At 35.0% G+C, this 25,677-nt stretch overlaps 1 protein-coding gene across 2 annotated transcripts; it reads right to left on the bottom strand.

The window, feature by feature from the left end:
• Positions 1–11,336: 11,336 nt before the first annotated feature.
• Positions 11,337–25,643, bottom strand: LYAR (Ly1 antibody reactive). 2 transcript variants are annotated; one of them, XR_009958387.1, is made up of 10 exons: positions 25,593–25,643; positions 24,810–24,998; positions 23,300–23,414; positions 20,443–20,550; positions 19,103–19,186; positions 17,196–17,541; positions 16,792–16,899; positions 16,213–16,298; positions 15,702–15,902; positions 11,337–11,477 (listed from the first exon to the last, which is right to left on the bottom strand). XR_009958387.1 is itself a non-coding variant. In XM_062575333.1 (9 exons), exons 2-9 carry the CDS (start codon positions 24,929–24,931, stop codon positions 15,768–15,770), a joined length of 1,104 nt encoding a protein of 367 aa, XP_062431317.1. In that variant the 5' UTR covers positions 24,932–24,998; positions 25,593–25,643; the 3' UTR covers positions 15,328–15,767. The 2 variants fall into 2 exon arrangements, 1 of the variants encoding a protein (XP_062431317.1); XM_062575333.1 differs by lacking the exon at positions 11,337–11,477 and having other exon boundaries at positions 15,328–15,902.
• Positions 25,644–25,677: the final 34 nt, after the last annotated feature.

Raw genomic sequence — 25,677 nt, 5'->3', positions numbered from 1 at the left:
CAGTCACTTTTATGCAGCAGAAGGCATGCTGTACTGTCACAGTAGTGCTATTGGACAGAATTGCACAGCCTGCCTTCCCCTTAGGCAAGTAAATGAATGTGTTTCTGCAGTACCTGTGCCTGTGTTCATTAACCTGCTTTTCTACAGCCAGCTCAAGACTTGTCCACAGATCTCAGCGGCTTCTGCCAGAGGACAGAATAGTGCTGAGCATTACAATACGAAGGGTTCCAATACGGTCACCAAGTCTGTTGAAACTCAGTATTTCCTTTTGATGGTAACAGATGTGCTAACAGAAAATATGAGGTGTAACAGGTGTGCTAACAAGTGTAACAGGTGTGTGGAAAAGCTAGAGAAGTGTCTCTGAGAAGCTAATATGAGAGCCCTAAACTAGCTGAAGGTTTAAGTAATAGTATTTTTGAGGGATTACTGAGTTTAGAGTATATTGAAGTGTTTCAGAGGGACAGTGTTGCATTTCACACCACCCTGAGTTATCCATGCTTTCAATTTTGTAATGTCACTAGCAGATGAGCAGGTAGGCTGCTCGTGATACAGTTTTATACCAACACTAAATTTCAACGAACACCATTAAGACACCTAATGTTAGCTGCCACCTACTTCACCATTAGTACCACATACATATATCTTAGTGCTCATACTACAATGAAAATTTAAGACTGCTAACTTTACTTTTAATTCTGAGTTCTTCCATTTTCACATATATATGCTCTAATGGATTACTTACCCTCCTGATAATTTTCTTGTATATTTTGTTTAGTAGTTCTTAGAAAAGAAATTGGAACAGTAAAGAAGCATGCAGAAAGGATGGCAGTTGTTGTTTGGAGAATAGAATTACCATGTGGTGTACAGTCTGTGATGCACTGTGGTTGTGCTTAAGTGTGTGCAACTGCATGAGTTGAATGTGTGTCAACTTGGCTATATGCTAATCATCTATCCTTTCTGAGATTTACTGCAGATGTAATGGAAATAAAAGCAATCATTTTTTTTCCAATTTCATATGTGTGTGTGTATAGGTATAAATGGAAAGAAGGTGAGATAGGGCTTTGGGCTAGAACTACTGATGAAAGTCTGATCTTTCAGCAGCCATTTGTTCATTGTTTTTGTTTTTCTGTTGAGTACAATGTGACAGAAAAGTACAGCTGATGAACATTTTTTTGTAGATTTTACTTCTGTATTTCTTTTTAAAATGGCTAATTGCTCTTTATGCAGACCTGTTCATGTGAGATCGTAAACCAAAGAGTTAAAAATACAACTGAGTGAATTGTATATTAGATACAGTCATTCAGTTCTAGCCAGAAGTGCCTTTCCATTTTGTTCAGAGGATTTCTTTCTTGGATTCCTAAATTATATCTCAACTGATGAAATAAGATTCCTTTAAATATTTAATCCTAAATTGTATGTGATTTCTAGGAAGGAAAAATGTGTTTATCAGGAGTAGATCTGTAGAAAATTCTATTACTGAACCATTACCCAAGTCATTGTTTAAGTCATGAATCACAGCCCCACTGAAAACAGTTAACAATGCCGTGAACAAATCCAAGTGCAGGAATGAGTACTGTTTTGCCAAAATAAGAAAAATGGGAAAATGTGAAACGGTAGCTGTTCATGTTTTGCCAGCCATCTTAAAGATGGAGCAATGGTTTAGGTAGAACAAAAGTCCAACGCAAAGCTTTGTGAGGTTTTAAGAGCTCTAGGAATCCTGTATACTGTGACAGCAAGCTATAATTGAAAATAATAACCATATTTACAAATCTGGAACAGATAAAAGCTGTAGAAACTAATTCCCTTTGTTTCAGTTCCATATAGTTGAATTCTTTTACCTAACTACCTTAGATAAAGTCACTTAAATATGTTTCTGCAAACAAAATCTTGAAACTTCTTAACCAATACTGTTTTCTTATTTCTTCACATGGACAAGGTCAAACTTTACTAAATTGTATTTACAGATTAGTTCTTGGCTATTTTTTATAAGAATAAATCTGCTTTATAAGAATACTATCAATATTTCTATGGTATGTGTAGTTCTTGAAAGAATTAGCATGACTTTTTAAATTCAAAATTGTTTTTAATAGGAATGATTTATTAGGTTAATTAGATTATATTTGTGATGCTTACAAAGTTCTAGATAAAAATCCCATGTGTGGTTTAAAGTCCTTACTAAGGCAAAATCTCCACTGCCTGTAGCAAATAATCTGTTTCTGTTAGATATGGATACCTGTAATGGATAGCTTTTGTTTAAACTACTGTGCAGTTAAATGCAGAAATATAGAGTAAAGCTCAAATTCTTACAAGAAGTGGATTGAAGAAAGTACTTTCAGTGTATGTATTTTACTTTCTGTTGGCAAATTTTTAATCCCTCTAATGGTACGTAGGTTGAAGTTCAAAAACAAATGCTTAATTATCTGATTACACTATTTTAAAAGATAAACTGAGAGTTGTGTAAGAAAACAATGAATATGAGAACCTTTCTTAAGTTTTCACTTATCACATACAGTCTTCATATATGGTGTGAAGCTTATTAACAGAAAAGTTTTGCAGATACTTCCTTTTTAGTGTCATGCTGAGAAAACAGGAGAATATGAAAAGCAAAAAGAATGGATGTGGGCTTTAGATAAATAATTATATATTTCATCATTAACTGCTAAAATGTTCAGGCCATTTTAAGATTAGGGTAGAAGTTAATCTGGGTATAAGCTAGACTTGTTCTAACCTATACGGAATTTAAGCAGTTCTGAACTTGTTGGGTAATTTATGACATTTTCAAATGCCCTTTGAAGTATGTGGAAAAAACAAGGATAAGCCTTAATAAACTAATAGACTTTCCATATAGATAGCCTAATTGTGTTATGACAGTTTTAGAAGTCAGCAAGTTTACATTACTGTAATTAGTATATTGATAAACCCTAAAAGCCCACAAGACATGTTTTTCAATTGATTTAATTATTGCAGCCTTCTCTTACAGTTGGTTTGGATTTTAGGTACTGAAGTAATGCAGAATTTGGCTTAAAACTGTGCACTCTCTAATTAGAGGAAAAATACTGTGATACTTAATTTGCCACAATACCTGATAATTTAGATATACCGTATTATATAATCTACCTGTTGATGTCATGTTTCCAGCTAAGGAGCTGTTAATGCTAAATTATCAGAAGAAAATGAATATATTCTCCTAAATATCCTGTCATCTGTTTTACAGACCAGTGAGATTTGAAGGAAGAGTGAGGCCATGGTTCTGGTTATTCTTAATTACCTTGCATTGACTTTTGATTACATTCAGTGTGAAAGATGGAATGGAGGAGGGGAGGTTTGCTGCAGAAAGCAAAACCTTCATTTGCATCTGAAATCTACATGAGCTGTGTCATAGTGAATAGAAATTTTTTACAGCCTTAGAACATGTCTCACAGAAGGAGCAACCACATCATAGACCTTCGTGACTGAAGTGATTTTTTATTAATTTAGTTGGATTCAGTATTTTAAAGTTAACAGCTGGTGGGAGCCTCTGAGCTCAGCTTTCTTAGCAGTGTAATACAGGTTTCTTTGTTTTCTTCCTTTGAGTGAAATGATTACCTCAGCCTTCACTTTCATGTTAGTGATTCAAATAAGAAACAAAGGAAATCTTCATGTACTCTCTTTGCAAAAGCTTTTCATAGGAAATATCTTTGATTTAGATGTAGTGATTAAATATATATGTATGCTTGAAAAGGTTAAGGTCTAGCAATGTTGTTAAACTAAAGACTCCTATTTACCTACAGAGCAGGTATTGTGCAAAGAGCTGAAATAAGAGCTTCTCTTCCTTGACTCATTATTGACCTTAACCTAGATCATTCATGTTCAGTGTTTGTAGAGCTGAGATGTTTTCCGTGATCTTTTCACAGAGCTCCTCTGGTTCAGAAATTATTAATCTGTTAAAGAACTGATAGTGATCAGGAGCTGGACCAGGACTGTTCCAAAATGAAAAACATAATTAACAAAGCATGCAACCAGTGGGACTGTTATAGGTAATTCATTTTTGCAAGTAGAAATTTCAGGATTCATGTAAGAGTGTTAGGAAGTATTTTAAAAGGCAGTGCTGCATCTGATAAATTTAGTTTACACTCTGTGAAGGGAATTTGAAAAACTGTGAAGATTCTATGAAGGGAATGTACAAAGGGTAGAGTTTTCAACAGTTGCTAGCTACATGTATGTCTGGTCTTTTGCCTAATTTGAATTCTTCTGATGTTTTCAGAAACTCACTTTGACATCTGCAGACTTTTAAAAATAAAAATAATGCTTTATAGGTTTTAAAATATTCCAGTTTTGCAGTTGAAAATGAAAGCTGAATTTTGCAAAACAGATATTTTTTAATCCACTATCCTTTTGCTGTCTGGGTATTTACTGATTAGTTGTTTTTTATGTTGATTTATAAGTAACTCTTAATGAGACACACAAGTCATAGTTTTTTTGTTTCCACTGACTAGATCCATACGCTTGTAAGAATTAGACTTCTGGGATAAATTCTCTTGTTTAGGGTCAAATTAATTTTCTAGCATTCTGGCAGATACTCAGAACTTTTTCCCTTTACAGTAATCACAAAAGCTAAACTGGCCAAATTTTGTCAGTTCACATAATACTTGGTTAGAAATTTCTTCACCTCTTACATAAGTCGGGCTGGTTTCCCTCACCTTGTATTCATTTGTAGCTCAGAGAAGTTGGTTACAGTGTGAAAAGGAAAGGTGTTTTAGAGAAATGATGGTTCAATACACTCTGTGCTGCTGTTCATGAATTAACAAATAATACAGTCAGTACTGGTCTGCTCCTTATCATATGCCATCAGGAGTGACAGGATGGGATGTGTAAAAATTTTCAGTCTTTTCTGAACATTGCTGTTGGAGTAAAGTATTGCGTGTCTTTTCTTACACTAGGTAAAAGCTAAATGCATTGTCTTACTCATACAGGTAAGAAAGCAGCCTTCAAATGGTATCACAATTTTCTTGCTTTCATTGAGATTTTCTGTAATTATTTTAAATTCAATGCAATGGAAAAAATCACCAAAGTCCTGAAAGCACTTGATGTTAATAGCTTAATGCAGATCTGAAAAACAACCAAAGGTTAAAACTCAATCTTACTGAATGTTATACATATAGGAACTGTTGAACTCAAGTTAAATTCTCTTGTGAGTATTAAATTACAGTGCAACCCTGAATTGACCCTTTAAGAAGGAAACAATACATATAATAGTGTATTTGAGGCAAAGAATGTGCTACCTGAAAGCATGGAAGCATTTGAACTTCATGAGGGAAAAGAAAGCATGAAAAATAAAGGTAGTTAAAAAGGGCATCTAAGCAAACTGAAAAAGAAGGATCCATGTAGAATATGATCTGATTTTATCTAGCTGTTCTTTTACTTTGAAAATTGTCAGTGCAAATTATAAAAAAGTAGCTGGTACAAAGTCTGAAATCTCTGTTCGATGGAAGACCATTTCAACACCTTCAGTTATCCTGAATGAAAATCTTAGCTAAGCATCAAGGTTTGATTCTTACCTTTTACTATAATTGGCATTAAGATTATAAATTGAGAGGGCTTTGCTAATTCTAGTTCTGATCATCAAACATGTAAAAAAAATCCAAGCAAATTAAATGAATCTGAATAAGCCACTTTCCTAATAGTCAACTGAATTTTTCTATTACCTTTCTCATAAACCATTTCTTGAATTTAATTTCAGTTAACTGCACTTACTTTCTTAGGGAGTACAGTGGCTCTCAAAATGCTTTCCTAAGACCACAGTTTATTGATACTAAGTGTTTGGCAGCAATACTCCAGCTACTATTGTTCTTGACTACTCAGTCCTTAGTAGTGGTATATAATCCTTCTCAGTTCAGGGATTTGATCTGGCTTTAAAAGCCTGCAAAAATGCTAGAGTTAGGCTGAACTTATTCTTCACATTATTTCACTACACAGTCCCACAAACGGCTGTGCCAGAACAAGAGATGGGATGACAGAGATGCAAAAGCAAATAACCATATGTGGGAGGGTGGGAATGGGAATAGTTGAGAATTACTGAAACTGATTTCCTCACTGAGGAAAATATCTGTGCAGCCATGCATCTGTAACACTATGATGAGAATTTCATACTTACTCCACTGCATTTAGGAACATCCTGAAGTATAGAGATTTTTTTGGAGTCATAAAGTCTACAGATCTAATTCACTCAGGAAAAACTGTTTACCAATTATAAGATTAGGCATTTGAGTTTATTATTCATTGAACTCCGCTGTACAAGAACACTGCTCTATTTAGACTTGACACTTATTTTCTGTGTTGATAGAGATTAGCCTTGTTTTAGGCTATGTGAGCATCTTAACTGTTTTTTTCCAAGATAGCCTAATGTCCCCAGTGCCAGTGATTTGACAGCTGCAGTAGGTGGGGGCCTACTTTCTTTGGATTGGCGATCTCACTGTTTCACGACTGGAAAAGTACAGATAATTTTCATCATGTATACAGCATATGAACATCCCACTGATGGAATTCAGCTCATACTGTTTGCTTGGAGAATTTTTTTCATGGAGCCCTGAAAAAAGCCCACTGAAACAAAGGTCTGTGGTAGTAATCTCATTCAGGTTTGTAAGCATTTTTTTTTTTTTTACCATCATCCTTTACTTCCTTTACTATTTATGCATCCTGTAGAGCCAGTTTTTCATATATTTTGATTTTGTATAATAATTGGATAACAGAGGTGGAGTGAACACTGACAGAGTGTTAAAGACAGATGGCAAGAGAAAAAAAGGAGTTTGATATGAACACTAAATTCAGCAATACCTGAATTAGAATTTTTAGCTAGTGGACTTTGTGTAGTTTCTGTTGCTGTTTTGGACAATCTTCTGAACAGAAACAAGTCTTTAAGTACCTAGACAGAGCTAAGATTGAGTTCATATATATTTTTTTTCCTCTCAAAAAACTTACCCAGTGCTAACTCTGAGACCACTCACTGTTCACCAAAAGCTGAATTCTTAAAAGTAGAATAAGTAAAGTAGAATTGTAGCAAAAGGAAAGGAAGAGGGAACATATTTCTTGGTGCAAAGCAAGGAAATTGTAAGAACAAGCAGCCCATAAAATGTCTTAAAGGAGAGAATGGATAGGTGGGGGAAAAAAAAATCAATAAAACCTGTCAAGTACAAGGGAGTCTGCAGTAAAAACTTTTATATTAGCCATCGATTTAAGAGTCTGAGGCAGAAAAAGGCTAGTACAATGTATTGGCCTCAGTTAGAAATGCACTTGCTATACTGCTAAGAAAGAAACGTCTAGGAGAAAATTTGGGGCCTGTCTCACGGCCGAAACATCAGCCTTTGTCATGGATACTACGCTGTGTCAGCAGCTGTTTACGCTTTCTTGAATTCTTCCTCATCATCAAGAATCAAAGGCTATCAAAAGGGCTGAAAATCAAACATATGTAAGTGCACTTCATGATCTGCATTTGTACACTAATCTCTTGAGAGATCTTTACATGACCACTGCAAAAAACAAGAACACAGAAAAATCACATTTTGAGCACCATGTGTAATGCAGGCAGAATTCATGTGTTAGTCTTCATTCATTGTGTCATCTCATTTCATGGTGATTTGAGTGCTTTCATATGGATTTCTTGAGTGCTGCATGTATTTTAGAGGAAATTCTGTTTGTCAGTAGAAATATGTCTCCAAAAAGGAGTTGTGATATACAAATTTGACAAATATTTCAAGTATTTTGTGTTTAAAACATAAAAATAAAGGAGGAAATATTGTTCTTCTTCCAAATGAGGAAAACCAGTAGTGAAAGATGGGCCAATCAAACGTTCATTTAGAGAATTAAATAATGGCATCTCAAGTTCTCAATAAAACTTGTCTTTTTTTTTGTTTGGTTTTGACTGTTAAAAGAATACATGAGGTGTCAGCTTCCCTTTATTTCTTGCTGGTAGTGTTAGTCTGCACACCTATCAGATACCAATAAACCTGCATTCCTTTCAGCCTGAATTCATGCTGTCTTAGAAGAAGAAGATCTCAGGGTATGTTTAGAAGTACCTTTTTCTAATAAAACAAATACATGTGAGCCTAAGTGTGTAATTGTCAATACTTCACTAAAATCCTGAGCATAAACATACAAAATGAAGCTAGCTATGATTTTATTGCTAATAGAGGTAAGTTAGTCTTTTACAAGCACAGATGATTGCCTGGACAAATTCATTCTATCCTAGCATTATGGAGATTGATTTGTGTCACATACATGGCATTAAATTGCCACTGAGGAAAAAAGGTAATAATAATTAGAGCTAGAAAACTGCAATTTTGCATTGATTTATGTTGTATGTTCTCACAGTTTCAAGACAGAGTGAGTGGTAATTACTTCAGAGTAGAACCTCAGAAATATTTAGGTGACACAACAGCTAACTTGTCTAGAAATGTCTAGAAAAATCCAGATAGCCAAATTTAGATGACCAAATGCTGATGAGGAGGTGCAGAACCTAGAGGTAAAATTGGATGGAATAGGCAGACCTAAATTCACAGCTTCACGTGTTGAAATAAAGGGAAGCTGACATCTGCTCATGTATTTTTTCAAACAATAAAAACCTAACAAAAATATGATTTGGGGGAGCAATTGAGATGCCCTTCTAAATTACTTTGCTGGCTATGAGGATCTGCCTCCTTCCATGCTAACTCTAGCACTTGTCAAACTTAACTTTTAAGGCAATTGAGTCCAATACATTGAGGGAAAACCTTCATTTATTTTTTCTAAGTGAGTTTTCTGCTATTTCGGTGATAGAATAAGGAGTAAAAATGCTTCTGAATCTAGATCCCATCGCTGATTCTCCTGATCTCATTTTGGATCGAGTGTTTTTGTCAACATAAATGTGAAGAATATGCACTGCAATGAGAGTTACGTATCAGTTTGCACCACCACAGTCAAACATATTCTCACTCCAGAATTTTAGAATTCTACTGACAAAAATTATTCTTTTGAAGACAATGAGTCAAGAATGTTTGTAGGAAAGTTCAATAGGACGAAAGTTATAAGATGATGGGGAATCAGACTGGGTGATTTTATATTTTGGACAAAGTTTATTATTATTATACTAGCTGCCATTTGGGTTGCATTAGAAAGCAAATTAAATAAGCACAACTGTCCAGATAGTAGTCTCAGTCTTTCTTCTCACAACTGTGGGGAAGAAATTTGGACAGCCTGCAAGCTCACTTGTACGTGTTGGTACAGAAGCACTTTCACAGATCTGGACAGTGGTGATGTCTAGGATGAGAAAGTCGTCTTTATAAAGGGGAAACAGCCACTTCCTAGCTGAGGTGGTGTGTACTTTAAAGCATCATTTCTACTCTTCCATATCTTTGCAAAAACAATTCATCAAAATATGGAAGGTAGGTTTTTGTCTAAAACTTGCCATTGTTACATTTTCAGGTTTTTGCCTTTTTTGCTCATATGTTAAGGTTGTCTGCAGACTTCATCTGCAAGATTTCTTTATTCTGTCAGGCCTCAGTGAGGATTATGAAACTATTCAGTAGTGATGCATTCCACCTTAACGTTTGAGAATTGTAGTTTAATGGGCAGGCATGCAAAGATAAAATTTTTGTTATTATCCTGTAGATCTCTTGAAGTTTACAAAGAAGCAGAGCTGTAACTTTAAAGATGATGATTTCAAAAAACTGCAACTCATTTCAGGAACTATAAAGGACTTCAGGAGGAAGCCAGTTATATTTTGCTGTAACTCAAAGGTATTATAGAGTTTAGTAGTAAAAGCAGTTTCTATTCAAAAGATCTAATGAGAAGGTCAAAACATACAGTCTCTACCTGAAGACCAGACATTTCTAAGTCTGCAATAATAAATTAGAAAAGGTGGGATAAATTTTAAAAAAATATATATGATTGAGAAAGGATTATGCTCTGTGGATCTGTAGTTTGCAAAGAAAAAAGAAACCAATCTAAGTGAAAAGCTTTAAGATGTTTCAACATTAACTCTGTGAGAATGTAAAAGCAGTAGATACAGGTGCAAAAGCAATTGTATTCTAGTAAGTGCAAAGAAGAGTTACTACTGAAATTTCCTCTAGTCCAGGTGAAATTTAGAATTCAATATAAAATAACACTTCCTGTAAAAGTACTAATGGGAAACATAATATGCTTTTCTTGGCTGACAGAGCAGAAAAGAAACTTAGAGGACTTATTCCTGCTTTTTCTTGAAAGCTAGATTGTGAGAAGAAAGGGATGAATGTTGAATATATTGATTGAGATATCTGGTAACCTGTGAATACAGTTCAATGTATGGAACAATATGCCTTTTTTGCTTATCTTACACTAAAAGTTTAATATTTGCTCTCTTATTTCCTTAATAAGGGCAAGAGTTACAGCTTAAAAGTTTCCGAATGAAATGATGTATTGGGTCTCTGTATCTTTTGGTCATCAGCTATAATCCACTACTCATGTTGGGGTCTGACTACATTGTACTGATGCAATTGGATTATAGTACCAGGTGGGAGGATCATTTTTCACTGGGAGAAAGAAGAATGCACTCTAATGCACCAAGTGCAGTGGAGTGCTCAGCACAACAAATGAGCACAGCAAACAAGCAGCAATCCTTTGAAGCCTTTTTCTTTTAATGATTACATTCCCTGTTTAAATGCATGTGCTATACTTACGAAGAAAGCCACTGCTTTTAAACAATCTTCTCATTTACAATACTTTTTCTTTCCACCTATCAGTCAATTTCTAATATACTATTATAGAAAGGAAAATATTAGCAATAAGGAGTATTTTATAATGGAGATATCTTATGCTGTGTATAAAATTGTAGCACAAACATATTCTGGAGCATTTTGTAATGCTGTGTTGTTATAATCTGATGGTTTCTCATCAGTTTATTACTATACCTAATATACATAAAATTGTTATTACTACAAGGACATTGAAAGCTCAACATGTAATTTCTGGAAAAGGAAGTAAAAAAAACTCATGATTTTGTCAGTTTATCATAAATGCTAAGTGAAGCTCTATACAAACATTCTCTTGCAGTAACTTTTCAGTACCTTGGCCTATGTTAAAGAAATTTCCTGAAGTTACAGGAGTAAGTGAATGCTAGAAAACTGTTACTGAAAATTACTAAAATTAGTTTTAATTGTTTTCACATTTCACCTTTTCTGAAACAGAACAAGTATAAATGCATATTTAATAGTTACAAAACTTAGAGCATTTAAAAATTTTAATACTAAAGCTCAAGTAAAAAAAATCCCATTGTTGTCAGTATAATAACTATTTACATTTTTAGTTATATTCTATAAAAACTACATTAAAATAGTAGCTATAATAAATTCATGCATTTAAATTCAAAAATGCCCAAAACAGAATGCCCTTATGTACTTTTTTTAGTTACATGATTTTACAGTAGTTTTTTTGCTTCAGAAAAAGTTTGGAGGCGCTCCCTTTGTTTTCTTCAGAATCTAAAATGGCAGCTGAAAAACAATAAAGTACCTCTCTGAATATTACTGTTGATTCCCAGAGAAAAAAACTCAAACAAGATCAGTGTCTTTCAGCTGTGTGATTCTGCCACACTGCCATGGCCTAATGCCATTCAGCAATACCCCTTTGTTCTGAAAGCATAAATAAAGTATAATAGAATAGAAACTAATAATAGAAAAAGTGATGCTGCTCTAAAACTATCTGGTCTGGAGAACTTCAGGAGGTGCTGCAGGTCTTCAGCTTTTTAGTCTATTTGATGTTCAAAAATTAACACTTTGGTTTTAATTTAATGAATGGCGTATTACTAATATCTGAACTGCAGAGCAAATTTACCAAGTGTACCAAGAGATAAGGTCTATTAGATCTGAGAAGATACCAGAGTAAACAATACAGGACTGTTGTAAGAGAGCTAAAAGCAAAGCTACCTCAAGAACATGGGAAATTCTGCCACTGTATGCATATGACTGAATACTATGAGTTATCTTACACTGATAATCCTCCATAGATACCAGTTTTCTGTCTCAAAGTTTGCTAAAACATCCTTCCTAATATCAGAGGTACAAGTGCTTACAATTACAGAACCAAACAGACCTCCCAACAAAAGTCCCATAATTGATTTAATAGGATGCAGTCATATCATCTTGTGCTAGATTTTGCTGGATCTCCCCCGGTGTACACAATTCAACTATATCATAGCTCAGATGTGGTTTTGATGGCTTTACGACAAAATATTACAGGAAATGAAGGTAATAGTTCAGGTGTTAAAACCTTAAATGGCAACAGAAGCCCAGTATGATGGCATGTTATTGAAAGAAACCCTACTATTCTAGCTGTTCTGTCAGACAAAATGTTAAAGTAAAGATCTGCGTAGTTTTCAGTCATGCCAGTTCTTTTAAATGTTTTGTACTTTGCATGTACTTGAACAGGAACTCAGTATTGTGCAGGGTGGATACACTTGCATCTTTCCTGTCCCAACTGACTTCACTGGTGAGAATCTAAATCATAAATGATGAACTTTCTGGTTCATCATGTACCCATTCCCAAATTTCTTTAAAAGGTCAAATGTGGACATTGTCAGCTAAATTTGCATGGGCATCAACCACGGTGTCAATGGCAGTGGCCTGCCATAATTGACCTAGCTGATGAAAGAAGGAATAGCAAAAGGGAGGGTTGGCAGTCGTGGCATCAGCATATGCAGAACATCTAAAACCATCTGTTACTACAAGAGTTAGATATTCCTTCTTCAACTACATGCATGTATGGATGTCAGTCCTGTTATTTTTGAAGATGATAGACCCAAAAGTCACTCAAAGGAGGACTTGAGAGCTGCTCAGTCAAATTAATCATCTGACCTTGAAGCTGTAATCAGATAGTAATGTTTAATGAATATACTGATTGAAGTCCAAGCAGCTGCTGTACATATTTCCAAAATACCACTGTAGGTTGTGCCTTGCTGTGCTCAGATGCTAGCTAGAATAACCATATTAAACATTATATGCTATTTGAATGCAATCAGAAATCCACTCATAAATTGCTACTGTTGGCCTCTTGAATTTGCTAAATCTTAAGGTGCTACTAAAAATGCTTAAAAGAGCATCTGAGGTACATAACTTCATTATAACAGATCTATGGGATTTTAAAAAATACTGGTAAATATTGGTATTGATCTAATATTGAAAGATTGGTATCTTTGAAATGAAAGTAGGTAGGGCTTACTTTACATGAAGGCTTTTTGTCTTCATGAAAAATTCAAAATAATGGTCTGAGAGGGAGTATGCCTCCGTCTGAAATGATTACCACAAAATTGGTAGTTTTGAAGAAGATGGTAACCTCAGTCTGACATTATAGCAGTAAATTAAAGCTCCAGTCTCTTGGAAGTGGAAACTCCAATTTCTATCTTCTGAGGAATCTATTAATGCTCTAATTAAAATAAATAAATAAATAAAACAGAGATCTGTTTCTACTGGAGAGCTGTATGTCAGTATTGCTACTATGTATGGAATTGTGGTGATTATAATTAGTGGCATAGACTCCTCTTGCTTATTACACTACTGGGATCACTCAGAAGGAAAAATACACCAAACTACAAAGTACTGAAAAACACTGATGCTTTCCATGAGCAGTAAACTCTTACCATTCTCCTAAGCCATGCAGTAACTTGCAACAAACTCCAACACAGTAATTTGCTATGTTTTTTTTTTTTTTTTTTTTTTTTTAAATACATAAACAATCCAAACTGCCTTTAGCAGTCTGGTAAAGAAAAAAGATGCAGCTGCGTTCATAAATAGATCAAGACCAATATAGGTCTATATTGAAAAACTGTGCAGGTAATGCAGTGCAAGAGCTTCCAAACTGTAGAACAGCCGCATTGCTAGTGCACAGATCATAGCACAGATAGTTTCTGTGGGCCTGTTCAGAAGCTGGTTTGAGCTGCAAGATACATGCTTGCACAAAGGCAGCTAGAATTACACAGCTGACAAGAGTGGAGGCAGACAGGTAAGAAGACAGTCCCAGCTTCTGGGTGCGGGACTGGTATTCCAAAGTGCAGGATAATGCGTTCAGATCTTAGTTTGACTATTTGTGACAGGGAGAAGAGGTTGGAGGCACGGCACAGAATTAGCACCTGTAGTTCTGGGTTTGCAGAGCAAATGTACTTTCTATATATTTGCATTAACTACGCATTATAGCGGTGACAATGGAAGATGAAAAATACAAAGGACTGGCATAACTTGGAGTGAATGCTAATGAAAAAAAATAAACCCTATACTGTACAATACAATATTACTGTAGCAACCACTTAAGACCTTAATGTACCATATTTGTTGTAAAGCAAATACAGTGGAAAAATAATCAGAACTGTATTCATTTTAATTCTACTGACAAGACCTTATTCTTTTATATGTCCCTTCCTAAATTGGGAAAAAAAAAAAAAGATTTTTGAAATCTATTAAAACAACTTTCAGGAGTTTCTTTAGGAACATAAATACATAATACATAAATAATTATCTTCAAAGGCCTTTTCATGAACTGACAACAACCAGTTAGTGAGGAGATCTTAATTAGGTATTTTTGATTGCAATTTTTATTATGAAGAAGATAGAAATATAAATGAAAAAAGGGACTGGACCCAGTGTATCAGATAGTTAAAGTTTTCACATTTATACTTTTAATATATTCAATATTTCTGTAAATTCAGATATTTTAGTCAAGGATTTTTATAAAAGTATACCGATGCAATTTCTTGGAACCACTATGCAATTTTCCAGAACACCATAGCATCTACTTGAAATTTTCACTAGGTTTCAATCACTGTTCTTGACAGATCACTTTATGATATAAAACCTCCCTACCCTGGAAGAATTTTGCATTTGGTTAAAACCTTGTAAGTTCAAATAACTTTCTCCACACAACTGTTTCTTACCTATTTTTAAGATTTCTGTTTTGTTTTAACTTTTTCTGTGGCTGCAGTATAATAGTCTTCTCCAATTTAGCACAATTTGTGGATTTAACAAATGGGTCGTCTTTTATACAATCATGAAAACAACTGACAAAATTTATGGTATTTAAGATGGTGTTTTAGAGCCATTTGTTTAGTTTGTCAATTTTTAGTCCATGCAACATCATTTATATTGAATTCAATTGCATTACTAATTAAAACATTAAAGTAGCTTTGCATATACAGTTAACTCAGTCACTAAGGAAATTTTCATTGAATGGGCAATATTACATACACGAACTTGACAGATGCTTTAATAATACCTTTTACAATACAAATTTAATAAGTTATAAAAGCCTGCATATACAAGCTATGGTTTATAAAGGGGTTATCAGTGATGCTATCTCTAATTGTAACATAAAACGTTTATTTCATGGTGAGTTTTTGAACATGCAAATCATATTTGCTCTTACAATAGTTTCTGCAAAAATGCCACACAATCTAGGCTTTGATGAACATTCTTACCTTTAAATTATATCCATCAGTGGAAGAATTTTTAATACCGTTGGCAGGAATTATTTTCATTGCCTCTTGAAAGTTATATAAAAAATAGACATTTTCCATAAAATCAAAAAATAAAATATCTGAAAACAGATATGCAGCACTTTCCAAATATTCTGTGATAAACTTAAAAAAATTCAAGAAAGTTAAATTCTAGTTAAATTCTGCTCTCACATACACAAACAATTTAAAATAAGACCAATGAACAGTGTTTGCATACCTGACAGAAGAATTTGACTCAGTCAGCAAGTCTAAAATGCAAAGGTTACAAAACATTTGAAAATTCTTATTTCAGAAGTTTAACTTTGTCCTTTAAAACTCTAAATTTGGGATTGTTACTGACTTTCTTATTAAATACGACTAGAATATCCTCTTCTGATTTGTGATGTTCGCCAGCTACTGCATAATACTGAGCTATAACCTGCACAAACAAAAAGGAACAGTTCTGAGTTAACAAAGATGATTCCATTTTAGGCAACAGTACATTCATATCACTGAACTTAAAGTAGCAAAAAGTCTATTACATTGTTAATCCTTGTGGAATTAGCACTGAATTTCCTCTGTAGCCTAGTAAGCTCTAAAGAATACGTCCAGTTGCCATACTATCAACTGGTGTTCTGTTAAATAATGTCAAACTTTTTTGTTTATACAGGAAAGGATTTTACAAAGATAAGCATTGCAAAAAAATTTAAAAAATTACCCAAGTATTAAAAAAGAATACTGTACTGTACCTTTTTTCTTAATTTTTTAATAGAAATTTCATTGTCTGGAGCCTGTTTCAGAACAGCTTTAATGGTTCCTTTCCAGTTGAATTTGCCTACAACAGAATTAGGCACATAACAGCATTAATAATATTTGGTATTTCCAAGCCCTCTTCCCTAGTAGGAACTAATTTTCAATCTACTAAATTTAGAATCTGCTCAGCTACCAGGACAGTTCATTGTTCTTTCTGACCCTACAGCAGCAGATGTCTTCAGCATAAAGACAGGTAGGCTGTTTCTGAAAATTACTAATAGGACAGCCATGAAGAACCATTAATGTACTACCTGAGCAGCTAGGCTCAGGACTGCAAAGCCAGCTAGAATAGCAGAATCAACATGTAAAGGAAGTAATTCAGCAACAGGTATACCTGTAGCATTGAACGCTTTCCCTGGAGCAGATATCTGTATGTTATGACTGAGGCATAATTTTCTGCATGGCCTGCCACAAAACTGTGTAATTATATACTGTTTTAGGTGGGTTTTTTTGTAAAATAATAATGAAATAATTTGATAGGTTTATAACTGTCCAGAATCCCCCTCTAAGACTACCTTTATCTGTTTCCACAGTTTCTTCACTGGCATTGGTGTTTTCTTCTATTCCCAGATCTCCTGAAGTATTTTCATTTTTCATTCTCTTTGTTGCGATACGATGTCCCTCTATCAATGAAATAAAGTACAAATAAAAATACATAAAAGAAAGAAAACTTTGAAGAAAATTTCATATGTGACTAAAAAAAAGTTTCTGTTCTCATAACAGGAGGTTATATTTGCTAAGGTTCAGATTTTGTAAAAGGAAAGGACTGTGCAACCACAGTATTTAAAAAAATTGTATATGTAATTTATGTATTACTTAAAATACTTTCCTAATGTAGGTTACTGAGCTTTAAGGGCATTGCAAAAAGTCTTCTCTTGAAAACAAACAATAACATAAGTGTAATGATTAAGATAAATACCTTCTGTATGTTTACGTTTGCGTTTCTTTACATTTGTTTCTTCTTCCATTTCACTTTGATGGCCATTTCCATTCATTTCAAATTCATTCTCCATACTTTCCTTTTCTTTTTTGGACTTTTTATTCTTTTTTGTTTCTGAGCTTGCTAGCTGGTTTTCTAATTTCAGTTCTTTTTTCTCCTTCTTTTTGTTCTTTTGTCTCTCTTCTTTTCTTTCTCTCTTACTTTTTTTCCTCTCAATTTTGTCATCTGTAATTCCATTTTCTTCTCCAGTTGTTTTTTTCCCACTTTCTACAGACTGGCCTTCTTCCTTCTGTTGTGGCTTGTCTTCTTTTTTTTCACTTGAAATCTTTTGTTGAAAGACAAGTTATTACAATTTTTACATGCTTTTGACAGAGCAACTTTTCTCTGCTATATCATTTATGAAGAATACTAATATCCTGAAATCAAGCAAGTTGGTTACACAAAGTGACACCAGTTATGTGGGAAATAGCATTACACAGTGTATCTGATAAGTCTTCTAATTTAACAGCCTAAATGCTAACAATATCACAAGAAAAATATTACTTTACAACAGCTTTTCTTGTTCTACTTAATTTTGTTTTTCAGTGTATCACAACACACATTATATACCAACACATTAAGTAAATTATTTAGACATTTTAATCCACAATTCACAAGGTATGGTATTTAAATGTAGCATCAGAATTTCAAGGAACACAAGATTTATGTGAATACCGAAAAACAAGATTAGGGTGAGACAGAGCACCTAAATTAAAATATTGCAGTTAGCAGGCAAAGACACCTCTCTGAATGACCACTGTTAATCACAACATCTGAACAAAAGCAACAGGGAATATGCAGATCAAATAAATGCAAATTCCCAAATATACAGCACTTGAGTAACACACTTACTTTTGTCTTGCAGTTTTCTGCCATATGTCTGAGACTACAAGCTCTATTAATGCCTGGTGTCAGCAAAGGCAGTTCTGGTACTTTTAATTGTACTTTTCTCACCTTAACATGTATGGATTTATTCTTAGGCTTATAATAATTTACTTGAAAAACAATTAATATATTAATAAACATTTTTATCTTTGAATTATTAAATCTGAATGTTAATGGCTGTTAATGTTAATATGGCTGTTTGGAAAGAGAGTATTTGTTTATATAAGCAAATTAATACTGACATTTTTCATGTCAGTATTCGCAATTCAATTTAAATCACATTTTAAAATTGTGCTTTTGCGTACCTATAACACTTCAAACTACGTGTTACAAAGTCTTACGAGTGGATTGAAAATGATCTGAGCAAGAAAGCTGATATATATTAAGTGAATCCTGTGTTCTATGGAAATTCATTTTTCATATTCAAGAATTTCCAGATTCAAGATTTATTAAAATAAATCAGTTTAAATTGAAAATCAGCTGTTTATGGCTTTATTGAATTTGTAGCAACTCCATACTATCTAGCAAGATAATATATTTGAAATTCAGTGCCTAGAGCATATTCATATCCTCAAAAATACATATTTCTTCCATTCCTGTCCATGGTATATGGATTCTCTGAAAAAGTTACAAACAATAGACTTAATTAAAATCTTTATCAGTCATTGATAAGTCCTTATGTATTAGTAGCATAGGATAAGGTAAAATTAGCTTTCTGATTAGTACAATCTTGTCACTGTCCAATGCTTGATCATAACCTGCCAGTATGCACAGCTACTTCAGCAACAATACACTCCACAATTTTGTAATTTAATTATATTAATTACAATGTAAAACATGAAAAATAATCCATTGTAACATGAGAGACAATGTTTCTGCTAACAATTTCAAAAGGAGACTGAAAGGTTCTCCTGGCATTTTGACTGCATTCTTTTTGTAAGATGTTGTACCTCTAACCTTACATTTCTGGTTGCTTCAGAAAAAATATCCCACACTTGGTCTTGCAAAGTGCTGTCAGTGATTCTCAAGCTGTTCTTCATCCAATTCTGTGCAGGAAAAAAAATAACAGCTTAAAGGATGCATCTCCCATTTTATCTTGACTACTATATCTGATTCTCAGTGAAATCTAGAAATTAATACTTTCTTCTGAAATGATTCATAGGAAGTTTATATTATCTCCTACTGAACCTTCTGACTCTTTCTATTAGATAAAATACTAAGGATTGTATTTCTTTATTATAATTTACTTATGTATTTATTGGACAAGTGATCACGTTCTTAAATGGATAGTTTATCACAGAAAAGTAAAGTTTAAACAAGTCTCTGAATGCAAACATTTGAAAGTTGTTTGGGATACTGCAGGATTTCCTGCTGTAAATGAAAGCATAGCAGCAAATTTCTATTTATAGTATGCTCACACTATCATCACTAGACCAACTTTAAGAGATGCAGAGTTCTAAGTAAAATCTAATGTGAAGATTTTTGCATTGGAACCAGAACCCTGAGAAAGCTATGCTAGTAAAGTGGAACAATGTGTTGCAAAAACTTTTAATCCTCTGCTGCAATATGTCTTAACAAAAAGAAAAAGGCTTCTCAACAACATCATTTCCTTTGCTTAGAACATTAATTTTGTAAAAAACTATTCTAACCTTCAGCTCTCTAGCAGTAATTTCACCGCAGCACTAATATGTTCTATTTGGATGATCTGGAAGCAATCATGGTCTTCTCTCAGCCTCACAATCTGAGGCACAGAACAGAAAAAAATATACTAATTTGTCAGTAATTCTTTTCCCATGTCACATAAAGCATTTGGAATCTGCTGTGGCTGTGAAGCAAAAATTTGGTGAAGCATCTTGTGTGGGAGATTCACTCAGAATGCTGAGCAAGGGAAAAACTCCCAAAGAAACAATATCTTGCCTTTACAAGGCAAAAACAAAACCACACAGAATTCTTTTAAATCATGTCTAAAAATTTGGACACTCAATAAAAATAGCAAATAGAAAAAATGATATAAAAAAGAACAAGCTTACAGACAGAAATTAGACTTGCAGGGCTCTAAGTCTGACAAAGAACTCAGAGTCTCTTTTTTTATTACCTAATGAAAATTATATACACTGAGGCCTTTTATGCAAGGAAGAATATTTTGCAAACACTGCCTATTTGCAACATGGCTATTACATATCCATTTATAGATGGTCAGATAAGCACTATGTACAATCTGTTAACAAGAGCATGGCACTTACAAAGAAAGTCTATTCTTAAGCTCACTGCATGGATCACTGCAAATCTTCTTAAAACATACCTGAAATTTTACTTTTTTTCTTGGAATATTATCAAAGGCACGCATTTGCTCCAAAATGTTCCGCACTTTAGGGCTTATGTTTGGCTTCTTAATTACTTCATGAATTTTCTGAATGAAAAAAACAAAATTAATCAGGGAAGATGCATAATGATCAAATGATATATGCAAGTCAAAAGATATATGCAAGGTGTGCAAATCAGAAACACACGACAGAAGTCACCTAGTACTCAAAGACTATACCCTCCTGAAACTATAAAATAAGCATAAGGAAAACACTAGTTTTATCATAAGAGCACATAACTTGCAAGGTTATCTGTACAAATATTTACAAATATACTAAGTAAGGCAGGAGGACTACTCATCAATGCTTTCTGATTTACAACTTGCAACCTAAAAACCTAAAAACATTTTTAATATTTAAAAGTAACTATATGATACAGAGGAAATTTGCTGTTAAAAGGACAGTACTATTAACAGGAAAAGACACTGTCAACTGACTGGCTCTTGTAGACTAGTCAATTGTGAAAAGCAGGCTATCTTTGAGGTCATTGTTTGAAATACATTTCTTTACGCAGCTCTGCCAGCTTCAGACCCCTACAGACTACTCAGGCTTATTCCTGTACTACTTGTGCCAGCACAACAGAACCACAGAGGAGGTTAGGCCAGGGCCTTGTGGCAGAGTTATTTAAACCAGCACTGCTGCTTGAAGAAATAAAAAAAAGTTCATGCTATACTTTGAGCTTACCCTGACTTAAAAATGTTGCCACTGGACACTGGAGAGCCTTCCTGTAATTCTGATAATCTGCTACTGAAAGGTTTTGTCAAACCACCAGACTACTTAGACAAGAATGCTTTGTAATAATCTGTCATCTAACTATGTAGAGAGCACTTACTGCAGAAGGCTAACAGTATCCATTGCAATAGCATCCACATTAGGCTGCCTTGGAGAAAAGCACTCAGACAATACAGTCTCAACAATGACACTGATCCCTTGACTTTAGTGATGTTGTTCATATGCCCAGACTTTGCATATAGCTCAGTACTTCGGTGGATTGTGTTCTTAGTTTATAGCAGATAATTATATTTGCAATATTAACAGCTGTCAACTGTACCACTAAACCACACAGAAAAGGATATAGGATCATAAAATTCAAAACTTGTATCTACTTATTAGCATCACTGCATGTGTAACTAATATATTGTCTTCTCTGTAGTTCACCTTGTGACCTGAAAAGATCACCAAAATCTTCCCATGACTTCCCAATAATTACTTACTAAATTTGGGGTATTTGTTTTTACCTCTTTTTTACATTATGTAACAAGCACTCCAGAGAAAGAATTGATTGTCACCTCCAGGCTCCTAAAAAGCAGAGGTAAAATGGACTGGCTTACTCCTCTCAGGTGCAGGCCTGCTATGATTGCTATGCTTTCACCATAAAAGCAAGGCCAGCACTTGAAGTGCTTTATCGCTGGGATATCAGGACTGCCATCTTTTATTTTCTGAATTATTTAGGACATGCATTATTTTTTAAGATAAAGCATGCTGGGAAAAACGTGTGTTTAAGAAGGAGACAGCCTTAACATGCATCATGTGAGACCTTATCTGAATTCTGGAAGGTAGTAACTGTCATAACCCATTTTTAAAAAAGGGTTTAGAGAGGCTGTGAAGTTTCACCATACATAGTAGAAACTACAATAAATAATGGATTAATTGGATAAACACAATCTCCGTCAGAAGCATCAATGTGGCTTTTGTAAAAGGATGCTCTGACGAACTTGTTTTCTGAAAAGACAACAGATCCGTGGAAAAGTCATCTAGCTAATTATATCCAATGGGGTTTTAAAAACATATTAGAGATTGTCTTCACAAAATTTTTTAAGGAAACTTAAGCAGCCATAAGAGGGTAGCTTGTTGCATAGGATAAAAAAAATACTTAAAGGGTAGGAAAGAAGGAGTGGGAGAAAATAGTTAGTTTTTCCAATGGAGATTTCCTGCAATCCATGTTCAACATATTTACAAAAGATCTAAAAAGTTGGTAGGAAACTTTTCATGGTGATATGAAGCTATTCAGGATGAGGACTGTGAGGAGTTTCAGAGAGACCTTATGAGAATGAATGACTGGGCAATAAAAAAGTGAATTAAATTCTGCAAATATCAATGCAAAGTGACATGCACAGGAAAAACAATCCTAACTTCATATATAAGATGGCAGGCTTGAAGTTGACAAGCAGTGCTTAGAGGCAAGATCTTGGGCAAGTTCCATGAAAATGTCAACACAATCAGCAGCAGCAAAAAAAGGTGGGGATAAAATGCCAAAGATCATTAGGAAAGGATTAAAGAAGGAAACGGAAAACATTGTTATGACGGTAAATCATGATTCATCCATATCTTGAAAAATATGTCTGTAGTTCTGCTAACCTCATCTCAAAAGGAATACAGTAGAACTCGTAAAACTCCAGACACAAATGAACAAAGGTATAATTTACATATGAAGAGTAAGTGAGCAGGATAGGACTTCTCAGCCTGCAACAGAGATGATGGGATAGGACAGGAGGGATGTGTGACAGAGATCAGCAGAAGCGTACATGCCACGAAGAGGGTGGACAATGATCAATGCCTCTTCGTATGTAAGACCCTGGGGTCATGCATTAAATGAAGTAATTGAAACTAGTAGGAGGCAGATTCAAAACAAACAAAAGGTATGTTTCTTACCAGGATGACTCGTAGACTTGCTAAGGAATGGTGAAAAGAATGTTGTGAATCGATCTTTGGTGTGATGTAGTATAGCCTCTCTTAAGTCTTTAATAATTAGAATTAGTAGTTATATATTATACCTGTATATACTACAAATGTTACCTGAATCCATTCCTGTTGTTTAGCATCCCCTTTGTTAGTTTTGGCTTCAAAATCTTTACCACCATATTTCTGGTCTTCAGTTATGCACTTCACATGGTCCTTGTAGTCATCACCCCTGAACACAAGAGATTTTTTTACTGTAGTGCACCAAAGCATTTATTTCCCTCAAACTATGCAACATATAGTAAACTGAAATTACAGGTGACATCATGTACACGTAAGCCTCAATACTGTCAACACACTTATGCTGAGTAAAGTTCAACGTGCTTAAAGTACATGCTTACAAGTGCTTACATTGCCATCATGTTAGAGCCTTCAGTGGAAATTTCTGATTTGCAAAATGAGATCTGAGTCTTCAGTAAACTGATGCTTTTATTTGTGAGTCTGTACACTGGTACATATAATATTTTCTTACCTCTAAAAAGCTATTAGCAGATGTTTGTGTTTTTCTGCTCACACTAATAAGCACATTTTAAAATTAGAAAAATAGATTAAAAAATGCTTGTAATAGATACAGTATTGTAGTAGAACAGTTAAGGATTTTTTTTTCTGATCAATATGTAAGTGCCTCCAAAAAAGGAACTCATAATGCAGATCTTAATCTTTCGTTAATGAATTACTGAGTATAACAGTTCTTTCACAGGCCAGTCTCATTTTCTTATATAAATTAATTGGTGCATTAATATTTTGAAAGCAAATAGTAGCACTGCTTTCTTCTGAGTTAGAGAAGTTACAACCATGTTTAAAATGTTGGAAGCTACTGCCAATCTCCATCTCTGCAGTAGCAGAATAAATAACAGTTGTTGATGATCAGAAGCTGAAAGTATTGTCACTTGATTGTAAAAGAAGAAATTGCAACTCTGTTTACATTGTCTTAGTCTTCCTTTGGTCACATATCATAACGGGTAAAAGCAACAGCTACTAACTTCAATGGGTCTGGAGTCACTCAGCTGTGCAGGCTATTTCCCAGTACCACGCTTTGGAAACTTCTGATTTTCCAAACCACAAAAAGACTTAAATTTTAGTATTCATTTGTGTGACATAATACTTAAATTAATATTCCAGAAATGATTATGTACCATCTAGCAATGCCTAGATATAGGACTGAGTCTGCAGAAAAAGTCTTAATGTGTACATTCAGATAGTACCACTGACTACTTTATCTATTGCTTATAGCTTTCCCAGCAGCAACATAAGTTGTTATGATTCTTGTCAGTCTCATACCAATGCCCAAATACCATCAGGAAAGATGTCAAAAGCTTCTTTACTCTTCTGTTCTGGGAAAATAAATGCAAGTTGCTACACACCTTTCTGCCAATGCAGGAAAACCCCAGAAACCCTTGTGCATACTTGGATGATTAAGCTTGAAATCATACAAATAACATGAACGTTTTTAAACTCAAGTTTGAGTTATTCAGAATTTGACAAATTTAATTCTAATATGCCATGGCAAAAATGTATACTGTGACAACCACTGTTAAGTGGGCAAGGTTATTTCCCATTTACCTACCAGAAATCCTTGCCACAGTCCATGCAAGAAAGGCACTGACAGCTTCTGCAAATGTTCACATGTTTTTCAACTTGTGCTTTCTTCACCGACTCTCCACATGCATTGCATGTGAAAACTACCATTTTAGTGTGTGGTCAAAAGCTTCTGTAAAGATGGTGCGGTGTTCTTACTCCCCACACAAGTACAGTCCTAGGAAAACAAAAAGGAGATACTTATTTTAAAGCCTGAAAGAAGCATTTGACAGCTTAAGAGAAATACAAATAATAGTGCCTCTGCTTACAGGAAATCTGAAGAGTTTGACTTTGCACACACAGCACGTATAAAACTTCACAAGCTAACACTCATTTTGCCTGTGAATTTATCCTGAATGGAAGCATAATCTATCCTGAAACTTAATAAATTCAGGGTCAGTCAAATCCCTGCCTGCCAAATCTTGCTACCCTTAAAAGAAGTAAAAACAAAAACTTATTTGCTCTGGCTACCCAAACCCTGATCCTTCACAAAACCTAAGTAAACGCAACTCTTCATTTCAACGTGCCCCCAGCCGTGCTTCCACAGCTCCCCTCCGCTGCTCCTGCCGCGCCGTCCCGAACGCCTCGCTCCCCGCCGCCCGGCCGCCGCCGCTGCCGCCGCTCCCCGGCGCAGCCCCTTCCCTTCCCCCTTCCCTTCCCTTCCCTTCCCCTCCGCCCCGCTCCCCGCGCCGCGGGCCCGGGCCCCTCGCACGCCCCGCACCGCCCCACGCCGCCCCGCGCCGCGCCGCCGCCTCCAACCGCCGCGCCGCACCGGCGACACGCGCGCCCGCCGCCGCCTGCGCTGCGCCTGCGCCTGCCCCTGCCCCGCCCCCGGAAGCGGAAGCGGAAGGAAAGGC

Source organism: Rhea pennata, chromosome 4, assembly GCF_028389875.1.
Source record: "Rhea pennata isolate bPtePen1 chromosome 4, bPtePen1.pri, whole genome shotgun sequence".
Lineage (NCBI taxonomy): Eukaryota > Metazoa > Chordata > Aves > Rheiformes > Rheidae > Rhea > Rhea pennata.
Note: the sequence above shows the minus strand (reverse complement) of the source record. Positions and strands in the feature narration are given on the sequence as shown.

Coding starts and splice junctions, on each gene's coding strand:
- LYAR (XM_062575333.1), bottom strand. CDS start 24,931: ATGGTAGTTTTCACATGCAATGCATGTGGAGAGTCGGTGAAGAAAGCA. Junction 19,187..20,442: donor GAAAAAAAGTAAAATTTCAG/GTATGTTTTAAG, acceptor TTTCCTGCACAG/AATTGGATGAAGAACAGCTT. Junction 17,542..19,102: donor TTTCTGAAGCAACCAGAAAT/GTAAGGTTAGAG, acceptor TTTCAACAAAAG/ATTTCAAGTGAAAAAAAAGA.